At 38.5% G+C, this 27,606-nt stretch overlaps 1 protein-coding gene across 4 annotated transcripts in view; it reads right to left on the minus strand.

The window, feature by feature from the left end:
* Positions 1-21,063, minus strand: part of tspan12 (tetraspanin 12) — a 76,300-nt gene extending 55,237 nt beyond the window's left edge. The window contains exons 1-3 of one of the 4 annotated variants that reach the window (XM_031898979.1): positions 20,397-21,063; positions 17,186-17,357; positions 15,676-15,816 (exon numbers count right to left, since the gene is read on the minus strand). In XM_031898979.1, the coding sequence (XP_031754839.1) occupies positions 15,676-15,741 (66 nt within the window). In that variant the 5' untranslated portion in view covers positions 15,742-15,816; positions 17,186-17,357; positions 20,397-21,063. Of the gene's footprint in view, positions 1-15,675; positions 15,817-17,185; positions 17,358-17,593; positions 18,572-20,396 lie in introns of those variants that run through there. The other 3 variants (XM_031898978.1, XM_004912984.4, XM_031898980.1) reach the window with 3 other exon arrangements.
* Between the last annotated feature and the right edge of the window lie 6,543 nt (positions 21,064-27,606).

Below are 27,606 nucleotides of genomic sequence, written 5' to 3' on the forward strand. Positions count from 1 at the left end.
TGGAGGCATCCCCCATGCTTCCTAATATGCACATCACTGAGGCATGCAAGTTAAATATTTGCTAAAATAGGGATCTGTGGAAAATGGCATTAACATATTGTGGAAGATTCAATAGAATGGGTTCCTGGGTAATAGGCCCAATATGTGTAATATGCAGTCTCTCTTTATATCCTCTATAGTTCATTGTTTTTATGCAATCTGTATTTAAATGCTATACTATTCTATAGTGCTGAAGAATGTTGGCATTTTATAAATAACATAATTATTAATACGAGTAACATCCCTCCATTCCTTAGAAAATGCTGAATTACTCTATAGCACATCAGTAGTTAGGTATTGGTAGCAGTCCATCACAGACTGGAACAGCAATTGTGACTCACTATTTGAATAGAGAATATGTTATACATTTCTGAGTGCAGAGACCTGCTGCATCCCTCTCCAATACAGCAATGATTGCTTTAGTCAATGCTGTGTTGGTAAGGGGTGGGAGGGTAAAGGAATGAAGGCATCCCCCCATGATTTCTAATATGTAAGGAACAGCAGAAGATGCAGGCCACAACAGGCCCCTGTCTTTTCCCTGTGCCATAATGTTGGCCTGTGTTCCCTGACACTGCGCAGGTACATATTGCAGCAATACTGGCAACACAAGTGCTTGTTAAGTGAGCACTAAGGGACACACTGTGGATTTTAACTCATAGGGGCACATTTACTAACCCACGAATCCAAATCCGAATTGAAAAAATTCCGATTGGAAAACGAACATTTTGCAACTTTTTCGTATTTTTTGCGATTTTTTCGGCGCCTTTACGACTTTTCGGAAATTGTCACGACTTTTTCGTTACCAATACGATTTGCGCGAAAAAACGCGAGTTTTTCGTAGCCATTACGATGCGCGCGTATCTTGTCGCGACTTTTTCGTATTGAGCGCTCGTAAGCGGCGGGCGAAACTTTCAGACTTAGCATGATTTTGTAAGCCTCCCATAGGACTCAATGGCAACCTGCAGCTCCAACCTGGCCCAAGAAAAGTCACCATACTGAAGCTTGAATGAATCCGAATCTTTCGTACTCGGCGCAATGGCTACGAAAAAGTTGCGACTTTTCGCGCAAGTAGTAACGCTACGAAAAAATCGGCAAATTGTGCGCAACATTCGGAATGGCAACGAAAAAGTCGCGACAATTTTCCGAAAAATCGCCAATTACCGATCATTACGAAAAAAACGCAATCGGACGCATTCGGCCCGTTCGTGGGTAAGTAAATGTGCCCCATATAATAGTGGATTTTTCACCATTTTGTGAGTTTGTCTGCAGTTTCCAGTTGTAAAAGGGACATCTGCCACTGACTTCTACATGATCTTGATAAGTTTTAGATGGTGTATTTTTGCTTATCTGAGATTAGTTCTTACCAGAGAAAATTCACCCATTTTTTAACATTCCTATGGGATTTTTAGCGTAATTATTACATGGTGAAGTCTAATTTTCACCTATTGATAAATACACTTCTAAAAACCATAGGAATTAGCAGAAAGCAAGTGAGTTTTTCTGTGGTAAACTCTAATCTCACATTTTAAAATAAAAATCTGCCCCTTAGGGTTGCTGACACTCTGTCCTGCGAATACATTTATTGAGTTGAAAGTTTCATGCACTGTAGAAGAAGCTGTACTACTCTATAGTGCATTAGTGGGTTGGTGTTGGTAGCAGACATAAACAGCTGGGATACTATACCTTTCAATTTTTGTTTTAGGCTTGTGACAGATGGGGCAGATTCTCTGTTGGCATTTTTCTAGCTGTGGTGAAACTCTAGTGACTGCCCAATACTGCCCCATTAGTCCTGCCTTCAATTCTATCTGCCTGGTGCTGTGAAGGGGGAAGATTTCCACTGGAAGACACGCAAGTATGTATTTCAAGGACAAAATCTACCCCATGTGTGTACTGACAGGCCATATCGTTGAAAAGAATGGTAGAAGGAATAGGTAGTTTTGGGAGGTAATAGAGGATCCTTTATGTCTACTGTTAGCTATACTATTGCCTTGTATTCCACTTCTAATTTCTTCCTTCATCTTTCACATTCTTTATGTGTCATATTCTTCTGGTTTTTTGCACTGTTCATGCTTTCTGTATGCCGTTATTTCTGGCATGGTAAAGTTTTCCCCTGTTACCTTTGCTTCCTTATTGCTCTTTCTTTCAGGCTTTTCTATGCTTTTATGTCAACCTTTTTCCCAGCCCTCTTTACCTGCTCTCTCTTCCTTTCCTCTGCTTTTATTTCTGTTATTTACTTTTATGTTGCCACTGTTCTAGCCAATAGTTTTTGTACTGCCTTTTAGTTGTGATTCAGTATGGGGAGCCAGACTACCATATTTCTTTTTCAAGGAGTCATTAGACACAAGTGAAATTACTAAACACCATGCTGAAACATGTCTATATATAATCATAGAGGATTTCTAAAATTATATACATGCACTAAAACCATCTTCAAGAAAACAGGATTACCAGCTGTGTACAGGCTCTGCAGTTTTTGTAAAAACCTAAAGTAAACAAAGCTAACTAGAAAATGATTTCTTCACTGAGTCTAAGCAGACCTATACCAGCAAAGTTATTCATCACTGTCAAACAACTTACAAGTTATACAACTTACAAGTTATATACCCTACTTGAGACACTGAACAGTGCCAGTACTGCTAAAGCTGTGTATACAACCTGGTAAAGAAAACTCCACTGTCGTCAATAAGGACCATATTTTTCTTTCTGCATTACAAAACTGTGACAAGAAACAAATTTAGGATCGCTGCCTGACAGCTACAAAGGATTAACAAAGCCATTAAATAACAAATGACTTTACAAATGAGCTTACCCTCAACTGACTTGTCAGAGAAATCTGTAAACAATTTATACATTCCTACACTCGGACAAGATAACACAAGTCACAGTAAATCTTAAAAAAATTTAGTCTATTCAATGTATAGGTGCTCAGTCTGGAACATGCTGTTTTTTTCCAATGCTACCCACATTCTCCTCTTATCTTGTTTTGACTCTTATTCTATTCTTTTTTAAATCTAAAATCTCCTTACTATGTGCAACATTGTATCAGTAAAACATACATTCCTAAAAGTTCCAGAAAAAACATTGAACTGATCCTGTGCTAGCTTTTTGCTGGTTGTTTACCACAGAACTGTGACTGTGCCTTACCGTACAGTACATCTTAATAAAAAATTGGCCGGCGACTTAGCTTGTGTTTTAGATTTTGGCCCCCTTATGTGATTGAGTTTGACACCCCTGAAAAACGATCATAACAGAAGAAAGAGCCAATGCACTATACACTGGCAGATATGGTGATTCGGAAGACACCATTTTCAAACATCCTGTCCCATAGAAGCACAATAAAAACAAATGAGCAGTCCCCTGAGAAGCCTTCTGTATAATCAGATGCTTCTTATCTCACAGCCTAATGCACTGCAACTGCAAAATGGAGGGGTTTGTTAATAGAAAGGGCTTTTTTCATGGACTGCTCATTTGTTTTTTGTTCATGATTAAAACAATAGGCAAAATGTATATTTAACATGAGCTCCTGAATACTTTTAGAGGTCTCTTCATGGGAAACCATGTCCCTACAGCAGACCTGCTTTTCCATCAAGTGCTACAGCTAAAGGCATTAATGTGTTCACTTATTGGTACTTAAAATTGCTTCCAACCATGTTGTACAGGAGGGCTGATTCCCTAAAGTACGATATTGCACTTTTTTTGCGTTAAAATTGACGCGGAAAAAACTGCGCGATTCACTAAAGTATTATCACATGCGTTAAGTCGCATATCGCGTGCGTTAATTTACGCGCAACCGAATGCGTTAATTTTACCTCATTGTGTTAATTAGCGCGCAGAAATAATACTAACGCATGATTCACAAACACTTAGACGCACTAAATATCGCATTTGTCTGTGCGAAAATTAACACCTATTTGAAGAAGGCGGTAATTATAGAAAAGTACAGTTAATGAGCTTTGTGGAAAATAAAATATGGACTTTGCAGTGGGATTTATTCAAGTATGTGTTGGCCCTAGAGTGATGCAGCCTCCAGTTTTACGAAAGTAATGCCGTGTATGGCTAATATGGCATGCGTTTTTTCGCACGCGGCGACTATTTGTGCATGATGCATTGATTAGGGCGCGTTCCGTCAAATACCGCACGAAAATAGTCTTCGCGACTTAAATAACGCAAGCAGTAAATTAACACAAGTATGCTTTTAGTGAATCGTGTGTTAAGACGCGAAAAATTAGACGCAATAAAATTTTAACGCATGCTATAAATAGCGCACGATTTAAAACACTTTAGTGAATCGGCCCTATGCAGTCTGCTACTGTAACTTAAAGGAATACTGTCATGAGAAAACATGTTTTTTGAAAACGTTAATCAAGGTTCTCTAGCAGAATCCTATGTGGCTAGCAATATTCTTCATTTCCCAGTGGGACCACAGCTATGTGACCTGTGCTCTGATAAACTTCAGTCACACTTTACTGCTGAGCTGCAATTTGGAGTGATTTCAACCCCCTCCCCCCAGCATCTGATCAGCAGAACAATGGAAAGGGAGTAAGATACCAGCTCCCAGTAGATATCAGAATAGCACTCAATAGTAAGAAATTAAAGTCTGGCTTGGGACTCCTCCAGTTACATGTGAGTAGGAAAAACAATAGGTTACCTGAAAGCAGTTCTAATGTGTAGTGCTGGCTCCTTCTGAAAGCTCAGACTCAGGCACAATGCACTGAGATTGCTACCTACACACCATTATTAGAAATAAAAAAATATACATACAAGAGTAAAATTTTAAATGGTAACATTTAAATGGTGACATTTGCTATTCTAACCCTTGACTTGTGATAAGGATGGTCATTTTCTAGATCTGGTCTTTTCTAAAAATCTAGATCTATCTACATTTAACAGTGAGCCTTTTCCTCTTTCAGATCATCATCTTATCTCCTTTTCTATCTCGCACATGTCTCATTCTCCCTCTAACGCTCAGCCTAAAAGCCTGATTCGCAACACGCGAATGGTTGATATAACTGCTCTCGCTAACTCTCTTAGTTCTAGCCTCTCCTCCTCCTGTGCTTCCTCTAATCCTGAGTTACTGGTAAATACCTACAACTCAATTTTATCATCTGCAATTAACACCCATGCCCCCCTGCAGCCCCAACACAGTCGTGCCCGCAATCCCCGTCCCTGGCTTAACCCTCACACGCGATTTCTGCGCTCCTGTGCACGATCTGCTGAGCGCATTTGGAGGAAATCACGCGTTAAAGCTGACTTCCTCCACTATAAATTTCTTATGGTGTGCCTCAATACTGCCCTATCCCAGGCCAAGCAAGCATACTATAACACACTTATAAATAATAATAAATTAAACCCGCGGCGCTTATTCTCCATATTTAACACACTACTTCATCCCTCACCTAATGAATCAATCATATCTGAACACATCCCCCAGGAGTTTGCTGACTTCTTTAAAAGCAAAGTCGATTCTATCCGCAATCAATTTTCCCAACCCTCAGATACCGGTAATCTCAACCTTCCTAAATCTCCTCTCTCCCTATTCAGCTCCTTCAGTCTCGTAACAGAGTCTGAAGTTTCTCAGCTTCTCCGATCCTCTCCGCCTACTACCTGCTCGCTGGATCCTATGCCCTCATCCCTACTAAAACAGTGTGCCCCTGCCCTTACTCCAGCTCTTACCCACATATTCAATTCCTCTCTGGCTTCTGGTACTTTTCCCTCTCTCTTCAAACAAGCATGTGTCAAACCCATTCTTAAAAAGGCTACACTGGACCCATCCTGCCTTTCTAACTACCGCCCTGTCTCTCTCCTGCCCCTAGCCTCTAAACTCCTGGAACATCTTGTCTTTTCTCGTGTAACTAACTTCCTCTGCAACCATAATCTGCTGGACCCTATGCAGTCTGGTTTTTGGCCTGCGCACTCCCCTGAGACGGCCTTATGTAGAGTGGCAAATGATCTCCAGACTGCCAAGGCCAAAGGACGCTACTCGGTTCTCATTCTCCTAGACCTTTCCTCTGCTTTTGATACTGTCGACCATTCTATTCTTATGCACATTCTCTATTCTCTGGGTATCCGGGATCAAGCAGCATCCTGGTTCTCTTCCTATCTCTCTAACCGCTCCTTCTCTGTCGCTCTTACTAACAAATCCTCTACCCCGGTTCCGCTTAGTGTGGGGGTCCCTCAGGGCTCTGTGCTTGGTCCTTTGCTGTTCTCCCTGTACACTCTCTCTCTAGGAGACCTTATTTCTTCTTTTGGTCTTAAATACCACTTATATGCAGATGACATCCAGATATTTTTAGACACCCCTGCACTAACCACTGATGTTCAAACCCAGATTGGTAACTGCCTCCTGGCTATCTCCTCCTGGATGAACCGACGCCAGCTCAAACTTAACCTAGCTAAAACAGAGCTCATGGTCTTCCCGCCCAAACCTGGCCCTCCTCCTCCTTTCACCATTACTATTGATGGCATGACCATCAACCCTGTAAATTCTGCACGCTGCCTTGGGGTTATCTTTGACCAGTCTCTCTCCTTCTCTAATCATATTAATAACACTGCCAAAACCTGCCGCTTTTTCCTCTGCAATATTGCCAAGATACGTCCCTTTCTTTCACAAGCAACAGCTAAAACACTAATCTATGCCCTTATCCTTTCCCGCTTAGATTACTGCAATCTCCTACTAACCGGCCTCCCAGACTCCCACCTCTCTCCCCTGCAATCAATCTTAAACTCTGCTGCCACAATCATCCTGCTCTCTCCTAAGAGGGAACCTGTTCAGCCCTATGTAAGCTCTCTAGCATGGCTGCCTGTCAAGCAAAGGATAGCTTACAAAATCCTTCTGCTGACATTCAAAGCCCTTCACTCCTCTGCTCCTCACTACATTTCTTCACTGGTCTCCCTACATGTTCCTGGTCGTCTCCTCCGCTCCTCTCAGAGCCTCCGTCTCTTTACACCAGTGATCCCCAACCAGTGGCTCAGGGGCAACATGTTGCTCCCCAACCCCTTGGATGTTGCTCTCAGTGCCCCCAAACCAGGAAGTTATTTTTGAATTCCTGACTTGGGGGCAAGTTTTGGTTGAATAAAAACAAGATTTCCTACCAAATAAAGTCCCTGTAAGCTGATAGGGTGCATAGAGGCCCCTAATAGCCAATCACAGCCCTTATTTGGCACCTCCATGAACTGTTATGATGCTTGTGTTGCTCTCCAAGTCTTTTTACATTTGACTGTGGCTCACGAGTAAGAAAGGTTGGGGATCCCTGCTTTACAACATCCACACCCACAGCGCTCTCTCGTCTTAAACCTTTCTATCTCGCTGCTCCTTACCTCTGGAACTCTATCCCTGAATCCCTCCGTAGGGAACACTCACTAACTCTCTTTAAGAAAAAACTCAGCTGTTACCTTCTGGAGCACTAAGACATTATTTTGCCCAGTCCTGCGCTTAAGGGCAAATGCCCATACCTGGTGCACTCTTACCTTCCAGTTTGTGCCTGTATGTTACCCAACCACTCAGATTGTAAGCTCTACGGGGCAGGGACCTCCTTCCTACTGTGTCTCATACCACATGGCACTTATATATATATATGTATATATATATATATATATATATATATATATATATATATATATATATATATATACATATATGTATTTATTGTATTTATTTATTATATCACTCATCCTCCGTGTGTGTAATTTTGTATTCTGTAAGACTGTACAGCGCTGCGTACCCTTGTGGCGCTTTATAAATAAAGTTATACATACATACATACATTTAGTTATCAGAAACTGTTCATAGCAATGTGCCAAGAGGTTGCCACATCACCCCATTAAGGGCTGTGACAGACGGGGAGATTAGTCGTCGCACAACAAATCTCCCTTGTCACGGGCAACTAATCTCCCTGAAATGCCATCCCAACGGTTAGAATGTAAATCGCCGGTGGGATACATACGCAACGATTTGCCAAAATCGCCTTGAGAGGAAACTTTGGCGTTTTCGGCGCCGTGTATGCCATCCCACCTGTGATTTACATTCTAGCCGGTGGGATGGCATTTCGGGGAGATTAGTCGCCTGCGACAAGGGAGATTTGTTGCACGGAGACTAATCTCCCTGTCTGTCACAGCCCTAAAACTGTACACATATTAAATCTACAAAACACTCTAACAATTGATACTGATATATGCTGCATGGGTGTTATCTGTAATATGCTTTTAAATGAAATGCTCAAGGGGCAAGAAAGATTCATCCTTTGAAAGCCCTTTATTCAATAAGGTGGAGATACAATGTCAATGATAGAGTTTGGGAACAATATTTAATTTTAAATTCCCAGTTCCCAACATCATTTTAACAGCACAAGCTGATGTGGATTTCCCTTGTATTTTACAGGGCAATTTAGCAACCCCTGAATTACAATACAGATGCCTGTATGACATTTTATGTTGACAATTCTTACATGTTTATAATTAGAAGGCACTTGCTATTCCTTTAAAACTGCTTAAAATGAAATTGTATTATCAGGGGATTAACACAGCAGATTTTGTTTAACAAAGCATGTTGAAACACTAGAAGAATAATTTCCTGGTGTGGTAAATTGAGAATATTTATTAATATGTAAAGTAAATTTAATAGCAAACTGCAAAATCTGGCACAAAATTAAACACATATTGTGATGTGGTGTTTAATATAAGCCTATTGGCATAAATTCTAAATATAATAGCTCTGGTGCAACTAACAATAAAAGTATGCTGCTATTCATAGTTGATCAATGGTTAGCATACTGCCTTAAAGTTTCCAGGGGCTCAGGTTCAATATCAGCCAGGATCTACCTGCATGAAATTCGTATATTCACGTGATTGCGCAGTACCTTTAGCTATTATGATTTTCTTCCTCACTCCAAAAACATAAACGGACAAGTGGAATTTGTTGGTGTCATGTAAATAGTGTATAATAAAAATAATATGGTAATATTTTCTATGAACTAGTAATCTAATTATATATTTAATAAATAGTTGCCATGACAACTAATCCACATTTTACACCTCCTGCCACTCTTTAACTTGCGTCTTTGATTGATATGCAAGTTAGGGGATGAGTAAAGCTGGAAGATTTTCTCATTCCCAGTGGCACAAAAAATGTATAAGAAGGGCGAAGTCTGGGGACCAATCAGCACTTGGATGTACCTGTAACTCATTTGGTATGATATGCACAATTCTGAATGACTTGAATTGATTATCTGTAACCAAAAGATACTTTTTTATGTAACTGGTTACTTAGCCTGAATAATCTTTTCTATAAAAGATAGCCATATGGGTGTGTGGCCAGATTATTAAGAAATCTGTTCTTTTGGATCTGTGGTCTACTTAAAATGAATTGTATAAATGGCAGCATGCATTCGCCTATATATTGGGCTTTTATCTTAGTTTGTAACAGAGGTATATGCAATTATTTACCTTATTTCTTTCTTTTATAAATGGTAAACTGTTTGTAATATTCCATTTTTTGCAGCCTAAAAATTACCGATTTTTTTTCCAACAAAAATGTTTTATTGCTGATAAATGTTTCTGCTGCCAGTCTTTTAGACATGGAGAATGACCTTTATTGTTCCTAGAGAACACTGACAAAAACCCAATGATTTTGGTCATACGCTTCCAGGAAATAAGCTCACAGCTGCCAAATAAGCATGATGGATGCATTGTACAACCATGTTCAACATTTCATTCTATTTTTATGTATTCCATTTATATTTTCCAGAGGGAGGTAAGGTTCAGAAATGCTCATTTTGTTTCCAAAGTAAAGAGAATACAGCAGATAAAAAAATTAATAAACGTACTGTGTAAGCAGTTCCCTTCCCCCCCCCCCCCTCCGCCACAGTGGTACAGTGTTATATTTTATAATTTGTATTGATTGTAATTTGGGTAGGAGGGAAGCAGTTACAATGTTTCTAAGTGGCAGTGTATAACTAGGGGTCAGCCCCAAAGCATGTGGCCAGTCCACATGACAGACTTTTACACAGGAATTTTAAAGGTCTTGTCTATCAAATCTAGTCTTGAAGGATTTGCGGAGTTACAAAGTTAATTTAGAAAAATACAACTGTCAATCAAGTTCAACTTGTTTTCAGTATCTTGCAGCCTTGCTTACCTACAAGGCAGAAATAAAGAAAACATCACTTGTTAGCAGTTCATCTTTTTCTCTGCATACATAAAAGATTCCAACTGTACTGCACTCAGTGTCAATGAGAAATTTAACTGAGAAGCAAAGGAACACACAATTACACATTTAGATGCATGCATTATCCACAAAAGTGTATATATAAACTATAAATATAAGCTATTCAAGAAATCATCCAAGCCTTACTTAAAGTAATAGAATCCGCTATCACAACATCACCTGGCAGGGCACTGTACAACCTCACTGCCCTCACTATGAAAATCCATTTACGCTACTTTGAAAGTTCCGTTCTTTTAATTTTTCTGTGGGGAAAAAATATCTTCCACTCTACTGTATATCTATAATGTACTTGTAAAGAGTAATCATGTCCCTTTGAAAGTGCCTTTTCTCCAGAGAAAACAACCCAAACCTTGACATTCTACACTCGATAGTTCGAATCCACTATACGTTTTACCACTATAGTTGCATCTGCACTCTCCCCAGCTCATTAATATTCTTCTTAACGAGTGCAAAACAAAACTGCACCGCATACTCAAGGTGATGCCTTCCTAGGGACCAACAAAGAAGCAAGATTATATTTTCATCCCCTGTATTAATGCCCTTTTTTATGCAAGACAGTACTATATTTGTTTAGTAGCCACTAAATGACACAGCCTAGAATTATATAACTAGTTATCCAAAAATTACCCAGATCCTTTTCAATTAAGAACACGCCCAAGACATTTACTGTATAACTCACACTTATGTTATTTCTACCAAAGTGCTTATCAACACTACTCCTAATTTGCCAATTTGCTGCCCAGTTTTCCGATCAAATTGCTTTGCAAAGTGGCAGCATCCTGCATGGAATTTATCATTTTGCACAATTTAATATCATCAGCAAAGATATAGACAATAGTTTCACTGCCCACCTCCAGGTCATTGATTGAGTTAAAAAGCAAAGGGCTAAGGACAGACCTCTACAGTACTCCACTAACAAAACTTGTCCAATTAGAAAATGCTCCTTTTACCACCACTCTTTATAATCTATCTTTTAGCCAGTTCTCTATCCACGTACAAATATTATGTTCCAGACCAATATTTCTTAATTTAACCACTAACCTTCTGTGTGGTACAGTAACAAAAGCTTTAGTAATGTCTAAGCAGATCACATCCACTGCCATTCCAGAGTCAAGGTTCCCGCTCACCTTCATATAGAAGGCAATTACATTAGTCTGGCAAGATTTATTATGCATAAAACCATGCTGCAACAAACTCCCAGTATTATGATTTTCAATGCATTCAAGTATTTTACCCCTTCTGAACCTTTCCTACCATTGATGTCAGACTAACATGTCTATAGTTTTTAAGCTAAAAATGTGGTCCCTTTTTTAAATAGTGGCAGAACACCAGTGGCTCACAGTACAATGACAGACCTCAAAAAATCCTAAAAAATTAAGTGAAGAGTTTTGGCAATCATAAAACTAAGCTTCTTTATTACCCTGGGATGAATACCATCCGGTCCCGGACCTTTGTTTACCTTTACAAATTCCTATGTATTTTAAATTTCTTGTGACCCATGCATTAATAGTTTTATTATTAGAATTGGGTCTGTTAAAAATTAAACCTTAATAAGCTGGTTCTAATTAGCTGGTAGACAGACAAAAAATAACAGATATAAGCTTTGCTCTTTATCTACTTTTATTAATCAACTTGGCTTGCTTTTTTGCAAGCTTCATTGACCTCATTGTACCTGATAAAAGTTTCTGCTGTTCCAACTAACTTGAATGCCTTAAAAACATGTTTTTATAGCGTAATCCCTGCAATTTATCTCAAGTGCTTTACAGAATAAAGGGGTACAAAAGACAGAACAGTCAACATGTACATGTAAACGATTCACAAAAATGGTTTACAGTTACATTTGGATGAAGATCAGAGACATTAGGGGAGGGCCCTGCCTGCAAGAGCTTACATTCTAAATGGGACGGTGGCTGAGACATAAGGTCAGGGTAACTAGCATGGCGTTCATGTTGGTCTCTAAAGTGACAATAAGGGGCTGATTTACTAACCCACGAATCCGACCCGAATTGGAAAAGTTCCGACTTGAAAACGAACATTTTGCGACTTTTTCGTATGTTTTGCGATTTTTTCGGATTCTGTACGAATTTTTCGTTACCAATACGATTTTTGCGTAAAAACGCGAGTTTTTCGTATCCATTACAAAAGTTGCGTAAAAAGTTGCGCATTTTGCGTAGCGTTAAAACTTACGCGAAAAGTTGCGCATTTTTCGTAGCGTTAAAACTTAACGCTACGAAAAATGCGCAACTTTTCGCGTAAGTTTTAACGCTACGCAAAATGCGCAACTTTTTACGCAACTTTTGTAATGGATACGAAAAACTCGCGTTTTTACGCAAAAATCGTATTGGTAACGAAAAATTCGTATGAGGAAGAGCGTTCCAGAGGATGGGTGCAGCGTGTGAAAAGTCCTGGATACGAGAGTGAGAGGAGGTTGATGAGTGAGGAGGAGAGAAGGAGGCCATGTATAGAGCCAAGGTTACGTCTGTGGGGTGTACTTGGGGATTAAGGTGGTTAAATAGAGTGGTGCGGCACCAGTGAGTATTTTGTATGTGAGTACAAGAATCTTGAACTGAATCCTGTATGTGACAGGTAGCCAGGGCAAGGATTGGCAGAGAGGGGCGGCACTTGTGGAGCAGGAGGAGAGGTGTATGAGTCTGGCGGCACGGTTCATGATGGATTGGAGTGGGGTCAGTTTAGACAGGGGAAGCCCACAGAGCAGTGAGTTGCAGTAGTCTAAGCGAGATATGACAAGGGCGTGGATGAGAATTTTGGCAGTCTCATAAGTGAGGAAAGGTCGAATGCGTGCAATTTTTTTGAGGTGAAATCGACAGGATTCAGAGAATACTTGAATGTGGGGAATGAAAGAGAGAGCAGAGTCAAATGTGACCCCTAGACAGCGAGCTTGTGGAATTGGGGTTATATTAATATTTTCGATGCAGACAGTGATGTCATGCAGGGAAACAGAGTTGTAATGTGGGAAGATGACCAGCTCAATTTTGTCCATGTTGATTTTTAGGTAACAAGAGGACATGAATGCAGAAATTGCAGTTAGACAGTCGGAGACATGAGCTAGGAGTGAGGGCAGGTCTGGCGAGGAGAGGTAGATTTGGGTATCAACTGCATATAAATGATAGTGAAATCCAAAAGAGCTGATTAGTTGACCCAGATCAGTGGTGTAGATTGAAAATAGAAGGGGCCCAAGAACCCCTTGAGGTACCCCATCTGAGAGAGGCTGAGGAGAGGAGGTGGAGGCCGAATGGGAGACACTGTTAGCTATTATCAAATCTAAAAAAGAGAGTCTTTCGTAGTTGGTTACTGAACTACCTGAAATAAAAAGTTGTCATTTAGCGTATTTACAGCTTTTACTGACTTGGCCAACCCATTACTCCAGTCAATGTCTGAATAACTGAAGGTAATCATGATAAAAACTTGACCTAGTTGTGAAGCCTCTTCCATTTGTAATAGTAGCTGGGCATCATTCCTCAATCCTTACTTATACTGGGCAGTCTGAAGCCGTCTCCTGATTTTCCTACACTGATATCCACATCTGGCCCATCCATAAGGAGGGCAGGTGTCTTGGGCAGACATGTGCAGTGTGGGCAGTGTGTGAAACAATGTTGGTCAGCTTTATAATAACCCAAAAACCACAGGCGGTTTCTTCATGCCCCCAACAAAGAAAAGATACATATACAGGTATCGGACCCCTTATCCGGAAACCCCTTATCCAGAAAGCTCCGAATTACGGAAAGCCCGTCTCCCATAGACTCCATTATAAGCAAATAATTCAGAATTTTAAAACTGATTTCCTTTTTTTATGTAGAAATAAAACAGAACCTTGTAATTGATCCCAACTAAGATATAAATAATCCTTACTGGATGCAAAACAATCCTATTGGGTTTAATTAATGTTTTATTAATTTTTTAGTAGACTTAAGGTATGGAGATCCAAATTACGGAAAGACCCCTTATCCGGAATACCCTTGGTCCCGAGCATTCTGGATAATGGGTCCTATACCTGTATATGTATATATATACTGTGACTCACCAAAGGGTTGAGAGTGCTACAGTCTGTTTTTAAGGAAGCATCAGCATTTCATGGGTAACAAAAGCAATGTGTTTAATTAGATTTTTATTCAGATATAGGGCTGATGATTCACTTCTTCTATGAACTATTGCTAAGTTATAGCCTTGTGTAATCCTATTGGAATAGCACATTGCAATTTTTGTTCCCCCTGGTTCTGAATACTTTTTTTTCATTATCATGCTTTTTGTATAGGCATAAGTAAGGGTTAATCACAGTAATGGGTGGGGTTTGAGTAGGGGAGTGTCTGTGAAGATTTATATATTTGAGTACTAAACATTTATATTTTTAACTGATTTGAAAAAGGAATATACTGCTGTTCCAAAATGTCATTAATAGGTTACGCTCTATTAAGAAAAGCAGAAAGATGGCAGGTTATTTAAGAGATTTGTACATGCAGAAAAAAAGTAGTGCCTTTTGTGTATACCGGCCATGTGGCACCCTGTACAGTAATACAACTTAAAGGAACAGTAACACCAAAAAATTAAAGTGTATAAAAGTAACTAAAATATAATGTGCTGCTGCCCTGCACTGGTAAAAGTTGTGTGTTTACTTCAGAAAGTCTACTATAATTTATATAAATAAGCTGCTATGTAGCCATGGAGGCAGCCATTCAAAGGAGAAAAGGCACAGGCACATAGCAGATAACAGATAAAGCACTATTGTATTCTACAGAACTTATCTGTTATCTGCTATGTAACCTGTGCCTTTTCTCTTTTTTCCAGCTTGAATGGCTTCCCCCGTGGCTACACTGCAGCTTATTATATAAATTATAGTAGTGTTACTGTAGCAAAGACACCAGTTTTACCAGGGCAGGGCAACAGTGCATTAAATTTTTATTACTTTAAAGCTCTTTCATTTTTTGGTGTTACTGTTCCTTTAAACACCCCAAAGCCTGGTCCTGACAGTAGTACTAACAAGAAAAACTGCATTATTTGAACATCAATGTAAATACTTGCAGTGATACATAAATGTACATATATTGTATATAATTGTAACACAGTAAAGAATCCAAACCATAAAACAGTTTACGAAAGTAATTTACAAAGTGAATAAAATAAAACATTGCTTCTTCAATTCCATCTATTCCACTCCTCTCCCCCTTTCTCTTTGAAAAAAACAACTGGCAATGGTGCCAGTACAGGGAGGCTGTAGTATATGTTGATCAAAGGAATAATCAGAAGACAACCCTTAGATGTTTGCAAAATACACAGTAATCCTGGTAAATGAATTCATGCTTAGCAAAGCCCTTTGGTACCTTCTGTTGGCCAGATGTAACCTGAACCCAAGCATTTCCACCTGTTTGACAGACTGGAACTGCCTGGTGTTCTTGACTCACCCAGAAAAGCAAATTGAGGGCATAGAGCAGACAGCGAAGGCACTTCACAGAGTCCTCTCTGGCCATTATGCAATCCTGACAAAGACAGCCCCATCGTTTCACCACTTCATCCTCTCAGAAGTCCATGAGAAATCCAAATCACTTTACATGAGGAAAACAGAAAGACATCAGCTTGCAAAGAGTTAAGTAGAAGCAATACCTAGACAGAGGTTATCTTTTTGTAATATATAAAACAAAATGAAAAAAACAATAGCAATATCTATTCAATGTATTTCTGAATATTAAGCCTTGATAAAAGTGTTTTTACTATGGCTCTCTTTGCCGTAGTTTTCTTTGTATCTTTAGTTTAAAAAAAGTAGAAAAAAACAATCATATGCCACAGTAAGATCCATTTCTGCAGGGTAAATGTAATGAAATACTACATTTCTTCTATACAGCATCAATAACTGTCAGTAGGCACTGAATGCACAGAGGCTATTCTTTCATCCGCTGCATCTATTTTTCTCTGTTCCCTAAAGATACATATTATTTTACACAGAAAGGTATAGCTTTTATAGCCACCTGTCAAGCCAATCTCTTCTAGTGCAACAGAAAGCCTTGTTATACATGTCCTAGTTCATACAAAATCAGAGCTGGTGCTACTTCATTGCAAAGTGCTTGCTCCATATTGAAAAAAAGAAGCAGACTCCATAGTAATAACAGAAGTGATTGGCCTACTTTCTTAATATGAAATAAGTTTGCACAACAATCAATTCACTAATCTTTTATACTTCTCACTCTGAACAGTAGGGGTGTTTAATCAATAGTAACTTCATAAAATAAAACATTGCTTATACCTGTATCCTATTATTGCATCGAATGTTACATTATAGAGAAAACTGGCACCCTAGATTTTTAACAGGGTAAAATACCATGGGAGAAATTGTAATAAGCCCAAGAAATGTGTCCAGTTGTATATACAACTGGACACTGACAGTTGTGGTCAGAGTAATCTTCACATGGAAAGATTGAATAGTGCTAAATCAAACAACACAACAAACAACCGTATTACAAGAACTGCAAAAATATCAAACAATCTCTAAACATTTGCAGAAAATAAACAGAAAGGGGTTAAATGCTCTATAAAAATCCAGTGACATTACATAGCATTACAAGATTACACAGCATTACATGTACATCAGGACAGTAAGAGCCAGCAAGCATACAGTGAACCTGGAGTAATCTACATAACCACATAGAGATCTATGATAAGCAAGTCCATAGGGGTGTTTCTTGTGCCATGGAGAAACAAGATTATAGATAGTGAATAGGAATAAAGTATAAGCCCTTGAATCATTTACTATAAATACATAAATGTGAGTGTCAGAATGATAGAGTACAACAACAGAACAGAAATATATGTCATATGATACAAAGCTGATTTGATTACATTGCTTAATTTATTGTACTGTAGAATGAATGGACAACAAACACCCTGTTGATGCTCAAGGCCTATCTATTTAGACAGTACCTGTGTGTGAGTGCAGATCCTCAGTGTGCTGCTCTCACATAGTAGTGTTTGAGTGTATAGGGTTCTGCAGCCCCTGCTTGGGAATGTGAGAAAGGATGGATTGTGTACAGCAATGGAATGCAGGAGATTCCCCAGCGGGGGCTGTGACCTGGAGCCATTAGTGTCTGTGCAGCTGTGTGTCAGAATGAAAGCAGAATCAGTGCAGGCAGGGTGACCATAACTCAGTAGCGCTACAGTCCTGCTAGTGAACAGAGCACATAGCACTGTGTAACCATGTAACCAATCAACACTGCCTGCAGCCAGGCTTCTAATTCTCTCTAAAACTTTGCCAATGTTTCTGTCACTTTGCCTCTTATTGTTCTAAATCTACTTTTACTGCACAAATATATGTGTGGTAGTGTGACTTACATTATACTGTAGTCATGTGTCTAGCTGTAGAGAGATGGAAGCATATCCAGGACAGGCAAATCTTTTCACAGGAGCTAACAAATCTGTTCCATTTGTGGCATGGACTGTGGAGAGTCTTACTTCTGTGCTTCCTATAGAACAGAAGCCCTCAGAGTTTTTCAGAGTTCTCAGCTGTGCTCTGTCCTGCCAAAAGCAAGCTAACTGGGGAAAGAAGGCTCATGCGCATGCGTTGTTATTTGCTCAAGCTCATTGTTGGGTCCTAAAAGACATCTGATACCTGCACCACACAGCTAGGAATAACTCAGCCCAGGATTCATTCCATGAACTGGACACAAGCGTTTTCCCACTGTACTATTTTCACATATATGTCTAACAACACTGCAGCTGAATTCCCAAACACAGATTTTAAAATTAGTGCTCATTTTATAAGTATGTATAAGTTTATTTATAAAGCAATAGATAAACATGCAGCGTTGTTCTACTGTGTAGAAAAGATAGAGAGAGATTGAGAGATTAAGTGCCATGTGCTAAAAGACACAGTAGAAGGAGGTCCCTGACCCATAGATTTTATAATCTAAGCCTTATATGCTACCATACTATTATATAGTATCCTTCACATGCATATTTATAAAGTACTTTTGGATACTTTAGTACTTTAGAAAAGCATTTTGTTTTACTTATCAGGACAAAATGGATACTTCTGCTGACTGCTAAGCCCACTGCCAAGGGTCAAATATTACTATAAAATCCAACATGCTGCAGCACACAGAGTTTTGTGAAAAAGTGTTTATTGTGCCAACAATACAGGCAACGCTTCAGGCTCCATCCCTTTCTCAAGCCTCTCAGATCTGGAGCCCAAAATGTTGCTTGTATTGTTGGCACAATAAACACTTTTTTACCTTTACTTATGGAGGTTCTGATTTTGAATGTGAATCTCAGGATTACAAATAAAAAATGGGTTTCTCATATTCTCTGATTTAACTAATAGGGGAATAAGGAAGGGAAAGAAGAAATCATTGCTGCATTATCAAAAAGCCACATTTATCTTTTTTTTCCCACCCACTGGTATTTGGCTGGAGTGAGGGCAATACATTTAATAAGGCAACAGTCCTAAGGTTCCCATACCCTGTATGAAGAAGAGTTACTGTAATAGATTTAGGAATCTTATTTGTGCCCCCTTTGTCAAATGCCATTGAAGTAATATTGGGCTATGTATTAAAAGGTGCTAAGCATGCTACAGATCTAATCAGCAGGTGACATTTACTGGTTAAGTGTTTCAATGCAAAATCTTATTAGTTGCTATGGGTTGCTGTACCTGGGGAAACTTTTATTACATATGTGGGTAGCCTTCTAAGGGCTGAGCTCTTGCACAGCCATTAGCTGTAAATGGTTGCAAGTGATGAAAAAAAAGAATTATTTTGTCTAATAGCTCTTACACAGTTGTTTTTCAGCAGGTTTAAGTAAACTGATTGCACTTTATTCTGCCTAGTTGTACCCACAAATATCAGCCTAGATATAACATGTTGCATCTATATGTGTGTTTTCAAAATACAATAAATTAAAAAAAAGTGTGCTGAACACTCAAAAATGCACATTTTAGAAAACAAAGAGGTATACAAACACAATAAGTGCTGTTTGATTCTTTCACTATACATTTAAACTGATACCAATGTGTAAAGGTGGCCATACATGGTCAAATGTACAGATACCATACGAGTGACTATATGTGTGTATTGTTATGGTCATTTGGAAAGACCACTTGAACGATCAGAACAGCTCTTCCTTTCTGCCAATTGACATAAAACATTCAGTCAGGGCAATGATCAATAATCAACCAAACTTCCTGACCAAATCTGGTCATTTATAACAAGCTTAAAGGAACAACGCTGCTGTCTCCTTTGATGTCAGCTGCTGTGGAGAAAACTGCAGGTGACTACAGTGGACACATTGGCATCAATCAGAAGGGCCAAGCAGGAACAGTGTCAATACTACTGTAATATGGCTCTGGACAAAGTTCTAAAGTTTTAGGCTGTGGAAGTGGGATGCACAGTGTCAGGTGCTGACTGTTGTCTGTTTCACACAGCTGAATTATGCTCACTCACTGCCTGCACGGATGACTGGTGGCGAAGAAATCTTACTTACTTTCACTACAGGCACAAAGCTGCACAGACACTAATGGCTATAGGTCTTAACCCTAGTCTGGATAGTTTTAACCCTAGTCTGCATTCCATTGCTGAACATAACTCCTTCTTTTTCACAGTGTCAACCAGGGGCTGTAGAATGATACATTCATGCACTCTACTACGTATGTGACTGCAGCATTTTGAGAATCAGCTCTCATGTACAGATAAATAACACAGTCTCTTTATCAAGCTGTCTTTAAAGTTTCCTGTCCATTTATTCTTTATTGTTGCATTTAATTTCCTACACCCATTTTGCAGAATCTACAGTATTTATGTACTGTTACATGTTTCAGAAAGAAACATGTGCATTTCCTAACTATTTTAGTATGAATGCCTTTCCTTTATGTGTTGTTATGCACTATGGTTAATAAAGTTGGTCCGCAGCAAAAACTCCAAGATGGATCTTCTATTTGTCTTTATGCGCTAACACCTAGGTTCCCCCAGGTATACTGTAAGTTTAAGTGCAGAATTACCATCTCTATGGTGTACAAGCTGCAGTTATACTGTATTTGCAATGCTGTGTGTATTATGTCCTAAAGTTCAATAACAATTGCTCCTTTTAAAGATATGTTGCTTTCCATTAGCTGCAAGAGTTAAAGATTGTATAAAAGCATGCTTACCGGCTTTAACTGCTGTACGGGCTGTTTTCAGATCTGTCTTACTGTTCATGTAAGGAAGGACAAGGTCCGCCTTAGGGAGATCATACAGTAGTGGGCACTCCCCTTACAGTGTATTCATGCCCAGGGTGGGGAGAGGGTTAGAGGAGTGGGCTAGGACTGTAAAAACGACACAGAGGTGGCATAAATAAGGGTGACCAGCAGAAATCTTTAAAGCTCTTGGTAAGGGACTGCAGATTCTTTTACTCTGGGTGGAAAGACCAACATATCTATCAGGAAGGAAAAAGGAGAAAATGTTAGACACAAATAACAGCCTGTTCAGAGTCTGAAACATTTCAGTACGCTGCTAGTTCCTGCCTTCCTGGTTCCTGGAGAACAGTGGATATAAACTTTCCTTTCCAGCACATACTGCTTAATAAGTATGGGTGCTAGATTATTATAAAAGCATTATTATTAAAAGTAACCATTTTTTACGAACAATGGAGTGCAGCCCTGTAATTTACAAGGGGTGATGTTTAGTAGTTCTTGTTTTCTAGGTGTTCTGTTACTCTTGCAGTAAGACAAGAAAGAATATGAATTCTTTCCAACACCATTCTATTTCAATTGCAATTATATATTTTAATTGATATGTTTCATTTAGTGCTTTGTCAAATAATGCCAAAAATCCATGAATACAGCGCTGATTGTGTTAGCGCCATTTTGATGAGGGATGGTGGGTGAGAGCCACATAGGTGTTGTCCACCCTGTCGGCTACTGTGCCCAACTTTCAGGATTGCAGCTTAGAGAGTGGCAGGAGACACAAGCCACAAAGGGATTTTTTCCTTACTATTCAACCAACACCCTTAGGCTAATGCCAGACGCCGAAAATCGCTTGCCGAAAATAGTGCCATACGCCTCCTCCCTGTGCCTGCACCCGAATGAATGAAATATGTTTGGGTGCAGGCACATGTAGCCGATATCGACCAAAAAACGCAAGACTTCATATCTTCAACGAATATTGGCTACATGTGCCTGCACCCGAGCGCATTTTATTCATTCAGGTGCAGGCACAGGTTGGAGGCGTATGGTGTGATTTTTGGCTTGTCCAAAATAGACGCCAAACACCATGTCTGGCATTAGCCTTAGTCTTTTGTATGCACTTCTGTCAAGCACCACCAGCACTAAGGGCAAAGACAGGTGTGGCAATCTGACTGTGTGAAATCTTCTCTTCAGTAAGAAACAAAGTGAAATGCTTTCTTCTGCATTTTTGTGCTACTATTTGGGATCACCACATTTTAAGTGTTTTACAGGCAGAGATTCTAATGTATCTGGAAATAAGGTATATCCACCTGCCTTGTGAGTCATAAATCTCCCCATTTTATTTTGCCTTAAAGAATAAGTAAACCTTTTTTTTTTTCTATCAGTAAAATTACTCTAACCAGCCTCCAGAATTACCTACCTTTGTCCCAGCATTCTGTCTGACCTGGTTCCTCAGTTAGACGTTAACCATTTCCTTTGCTTCCTTGTGCAGAGTGAATCCCCGCCCCCACTTCCTGTTGAGTTCTCTCTTCAATTCGACAACCTGTTGTCGGAGTGGAGAGCCTTCTGCACATGCCGGTTTTTTTTTTTGATGAGAGACCTGAACAGGAAGTGGGAGTGGGGCTTCACTCTGCACAAGGAAGCAAAGGAAATGGTTAACGTCTAACTGAGGAACCAGGTCAGACAGAATGCTGGGACAAAGGTAGGTAATTCTGGAGGCTATTTAAAGTAATTTTACTGATAGAAAAAAAAGGTTTACTTATTATTTAAGAGATAGCATACTCTCTCTAGACTGCAGCCTTTTTCATACCAAAAAATATAAAAAAACAAAGACATTATATGAGCATGCAATATGCCTACTTTCCATATCCATCTGGTCATTTGTGTTAAATTCCAACTGATTTATGAACATTAATCCTGTGAGTGCTGTCAATCCATTTCTGCATCTCTACGCTCCTAGCACTGGCACCCAGGTATCGTTTCTTCTCATGGTGTGCAGCTTGCCAACAACCTATATATATATATATATATATATATATATATATATATACAATCCATAGGTATTCAGCACACCAACTGACCGAATGACCTGGGTGCTACCAGATTATGCAAGGTTATCCAAAAAATCAGGAAAAAACAGGTGCACTCCAGGAACCTTTAAAAATAAAAATCAAGATTCTTTATTTTAGTAATTTTAAAAATGTATCAGGCCAACGTTTTGGTCTCCTTCTAAGACCTTTGTTCCTTTGTTAAGATATATATATATATATATATATATATATATACATACATCCCGTAGATAAGCTGTGCAATGAACAGTTGGATCTGTACAGATGTAGATGCAATATAGTAGAAAGGATTTAATAAGTAATTTTGGAACAAGTGTGTCAGTAATATAGGAGTAGACAGTTGTACCATGTTAGCCATATATCTAAACCAGAAACTATAGAGGTAGATAATATAATGCAAGCTTTCAGGACTCCTCCCTGAAGCAGGGACCTATGTAGTCCTGTAAACTCATATTCTATGATCTACTAAGTTAGACAATAAAATGTATCACCTTCTCTATATTTTCTAAACAAGATAGGAATAATACCTGTTGAGAGTTGTAGGTACATACTGAAACTGTAATGTCTATCAGTCTCCATGTATCCCTTTGAAACAATGATATCCAGACACAAACTGACGTGACACAAATAATTTGCAAATTGTATCAGCTAAACATATCAACTTATACTACTTAAACCATAAAAAATAAAGCTTTAAACTATTAGTGTGTGATTGAGATTGGGTTTTAATTGCTTTTAACCATAATAGGTTCTTAATATCAACATTATGGGGTCTATTCATTAAAGTACAAGTTTGAATCACGAAATTGGAAAAATTCGGATTAAATATGATAATTCATGAAAAGTCGCGAAAAATACGAAAAAGATGCAGAAAATACGCACAGTATGATCAAATATGATTTTTTTGTATTTCGTACCTGTCATACTTTAATAAATAGGCCCCTAAATGTCATCAACATTCAAATTTGATTTTTTTTTCATGATTTAAGTTTTTTGCTCTAAAAGAGCAAAAGTATGTTTCATACGCAAATGTCTGGTATTTGTTAAGTGCAAAAAAACTCAAAAACCCCATCTAAAAGCTTGCGAGTTTCTACACAAGTCAGTGGAAGTTGTTCTAGGCAAAGTCAAGCCATATTTTTAAACTCAAATTTTTCGAGTTTGTAAATTGAAAAATTCATACATTACACACATTCTTTAATGACATGTACCTGACAGTGCAAGTGTCTGTTAATGGCACTGTGTTTTTTCTTTCTAGAGACAGGTGTTTTGATCTCCATGATTCTCTCTGATAGGACAATAGCTACTGTATTAAAAAAGCCTGTGTGCCCTGGGTTTAGAGGTTTTGGCATACCTGGTGTTTTAATTGCCACAGTGCTCTGAGGGAGAACCCCACCTTCCATCTTTATCATTTGAACAGAAAGGGAAACATGCTACCTATGCAGAAAGGCAGGCACCATTAGAGCAATTGGTCAGAAAGTAATTATTACCTATAATACAGTGCTCAGCATGTTTTTTGGAGTGCCTACATGAACTTTACAGAGTATATGCGTACACAATGAATTTGTTTCTGTTTATGTCTTTTAGTAACACTTCCACTACAACTACTGATTGTATTGTATAGTATTCTAACCTTATCTGCAGCAAGCACTTCACTACATGCTTAGCACATAAGGCTTTTCATCCTGTCATCATTACATGTTTAGGCAGTTTTTCCATAGGTTATTATATGAAGTACCAGGCAGATGGAAGTTTTGACCCTCACTGTTTTCTGTTTGATTACACTGGCTGTCAAAACATGATCCTTAGGTGCTTAGCACAATACAATGTATGCTATAAGCACAATACAATGTATGGCTATGAATATCCTTCCAATAAACAGCTACCCAATCAAACCTTGCATTTGTTTGTCCTTTTGACCCACTTTCCTGCCCATTACAAACCTGTGGGCCTATGGAAGAGTCATGTCTTTCACCCCCCCCATTCCAACTGCAGATTTGCTTCCAACTAAAAGAAAAAGAGGTTTCCCACTACTTTTCCAAAAATTCTTTGCTTTCAGTAAATATGCAGACTTGACTAGATTTGGCATTCCCTGTGTATATAATACTTTGCATTTTCTCGCGTTTTTATGCGGATATTGGCTACATGTGCTTGCACCCAAGTGTATTCAATTCTTTTGGGTGCAGGCACGGTTAGGGGGGAGTTTTAAGCATATGATGCGTAATCACTTGCTAAAAATATACGCCATACGCTTCGTGAGGCATGAGCCTAAATCCTGAATTTTTCAGAATGAATCCATGACAACTGTGAAAAAATGCTGTGTGCTAGAATCTATGCAATAAAACAGAGCGAAACATAGCACATTGTTTTCAGACACAAATTGAGATGTATAGTAAACCAAAATTCTAATTCAAATTTCACAACTGGTGCATTTCTGTATGTGCCATTATCTGCATTTGTCATGGTCAGATGCTTGGCCCAGTGCTAGTGAACGCCACTCCATTTCAGCCATGGATTCTGGGACTGTGGTGAAAAATGGGACAGTGGGGTGGTATAACAGTTGAAGGTACCGTACACTGAGCTCCAGTGCAACATATTTATTCATAGTGAATAAGCATAAATCTAGACAAAGCAATTTACATAAAAAGTAAAAATAAATGCGAGAAATGTATTTACTTTTAAGAATGTAACAAGCTATTTATTCTGAACTTTTGAAATAACCATTACATTTCTTTGTATATCATACTTTCTAGAAACAATAAAAAATCTAACTAATTGCAGGTGAACATCATGGTCAAGTCACAACTTTTAAAATCTTATCCAGGTACCATTTCGCAAAAAAACCTGCTTCTATGCCAGAAACCTCTGTAGATAAAGGAGAGGGGACTTCCAGGAAAGGTAACCTTTACAATAATCATGAACCACAAAACTGAGCTGTTGAACTGTGAAAATAGCGTGAAAGTGTCCTTGCAATATGTTTATAATACAAACAAGGGTTGAATGATTATAAAAATAGTATTAAAGAAGAGTAATTATAATAATTATTATTATATCAATTAAATCTGAGCCCTAGCAGAATGAGTGAATAAACTTAATTTACTTCAGTATTAATGATCCAGTAACATTTCATTGTTGGTGTTACTGGTCCTTAAAGATAGATTATTAGAATTACAAATATCAGTTGCTACAGCTCAGTTCTTGAAAACATGTCAAAGCTAGTGACTCAATGAGATACTATTTGTAATGTCAGCTTTTGTTATACAATATTCTAACTCTGACCCGCATGTACATGGCAAGTTTCACATGACATATTTCCTATTCATAAATATTAAGGTTGAATGGAACTGTCTTTCCTGTATGTTCACAGCCTGTGGCAGTTGCTACAATAAATTCATTTTTCTCTGTAGACAGTGAAATCCATTTCCTTCAAATACATACAGGATGACTTTAGGAAATTCAAGTCATCTTTCTGACATAGTCATCAAATATTAGGTTAAACATACAATGGGTGTAGTAGGTAAATTCCATTTCAACTTGTAACTGTGTTTTTTGCTGATAAAAACACATTGTGTTCAAAAATCATATTAAAATCAATCAATATTAAAATACAATATATAATTTATAAAATATATGGTATATTTATAATACAAGTATAGGATCTATTATCTAAAATACTTTTTGGGGATTTCTGGACCACCATTTGGAATTGCCATAGGCTAGTTTTACCAACAATATGGATATAAGCATAGTACAAGATACTGTTTTATTATTACAGAGAAAAAGGAAATCATTTTTAAACATTAGAATTAACTTTATTATTTAAATAATTGATGTAAAATTTACAAACTGGATGCTGGATTTAAAAAGGTATTACACTAACCTTTCTTTTTTTTATATAAAACCATGTTAATACGAGGTACACTATCAGACTTGGCCTGCTGGTCTAATAGATGAGTTTGAGCAAAACATGGCATTCATTAAAGGTCTAAAGCCTTTATTTGCATATCCACATAGTGGCACTACCTTCTTCCCGCCTCCTCTTGTAAAAGTGGCAGCAGTACCAGTGTTCCCTCAGCTGCCTATGTGAACTGACACAGCAAACTTGTGCCTAAAAATCAGGCACAAGTGTCATTTTGATGCCCAGCAGCGGAGATGACATACAAACACTGAAGATTTTCAGTACAATTGCTATATATGTATATATATAAGCAATTATTTCATGTCTAGATATGCCTGGATGCAGTCCAATTCATAAATCAAATAGTCATGTCAACAGGATACTGCTTCATGCAGTGAATAATAGCAAAATGCAAGTGAAAACCATTTCAATCTATCTATCTACCTATTGTTTTTTTGGGAAGACAGGTAAAAAGGGTAGTGCTAAAAGAAAGGGAAAAATGAGTAAATACAGAAGCAATTTTTACCACTGACCCTCCCCGAAGAGGCTCCTGCGATGCCGTCCACCCATCGCCCCTCCGGCACTTACCTTTCCTGTGCCAAAGAAGAACATAGGGAGGCCGCATCGCTAGTACAGAGAGCACAATTGCACTCTCTTTACTTGAAGAGCTGAATTTCCGGTTTAATAACAAGAATTTCGGCTCTTAAAGTTACGCTTTTTTGCCGCCCTCATGGCAGCAATGCCCCTAAGTAAATAAAAAACATTCAGCTTAACATAAACAACACAGAAACAACAGTTCACTGTTGCGAATAGGTATTTAATATATGTATGTATGTATGCATAACTATAAAGCTCTACATGGATACGTAGAACTGTATAGTAAAAAAGCATACACAGGTAGGAGCATTATAATAAATAATAAACTAGTATAACTATACTGAGATTAAGCACCATTTGGTAAAAGACACAGTAGGAAGAGGTCCTTGCCTATATAAAGTGACACAGCAAACCTAAAACACCTAAAGCCTAAAACTCCCTAAAAATCAGACACAAGTGTCTTACATACATTGAAAATGGTATTTAACTTAATGATATTTTATATTAAACAGAATACTGTCTCAACTGTTCTGGCCCTGCCACTTATAGTTAACCAGTTTGGTAATCTCTTTGTCATGCAACTTGTTGTTACTAGCTCAGCTGTTGCATGAGACAGGAAGTCAGTAAAACAGGA

The sequence above is a fragment of the Xenopus tropicalis genome, chromosome 3 (assembly GCF_000004195.4).
Source record: "Xenopus tropicalis strain Nigerian chromosome 3, UCB_Xtro_10.0, whole genome shotgun sequence".
NCBI lineage: Eukaryota > Metazoa > Chordata > Amphibia > Anura > Pipidae > Xenopus > Xenopus tropicalis.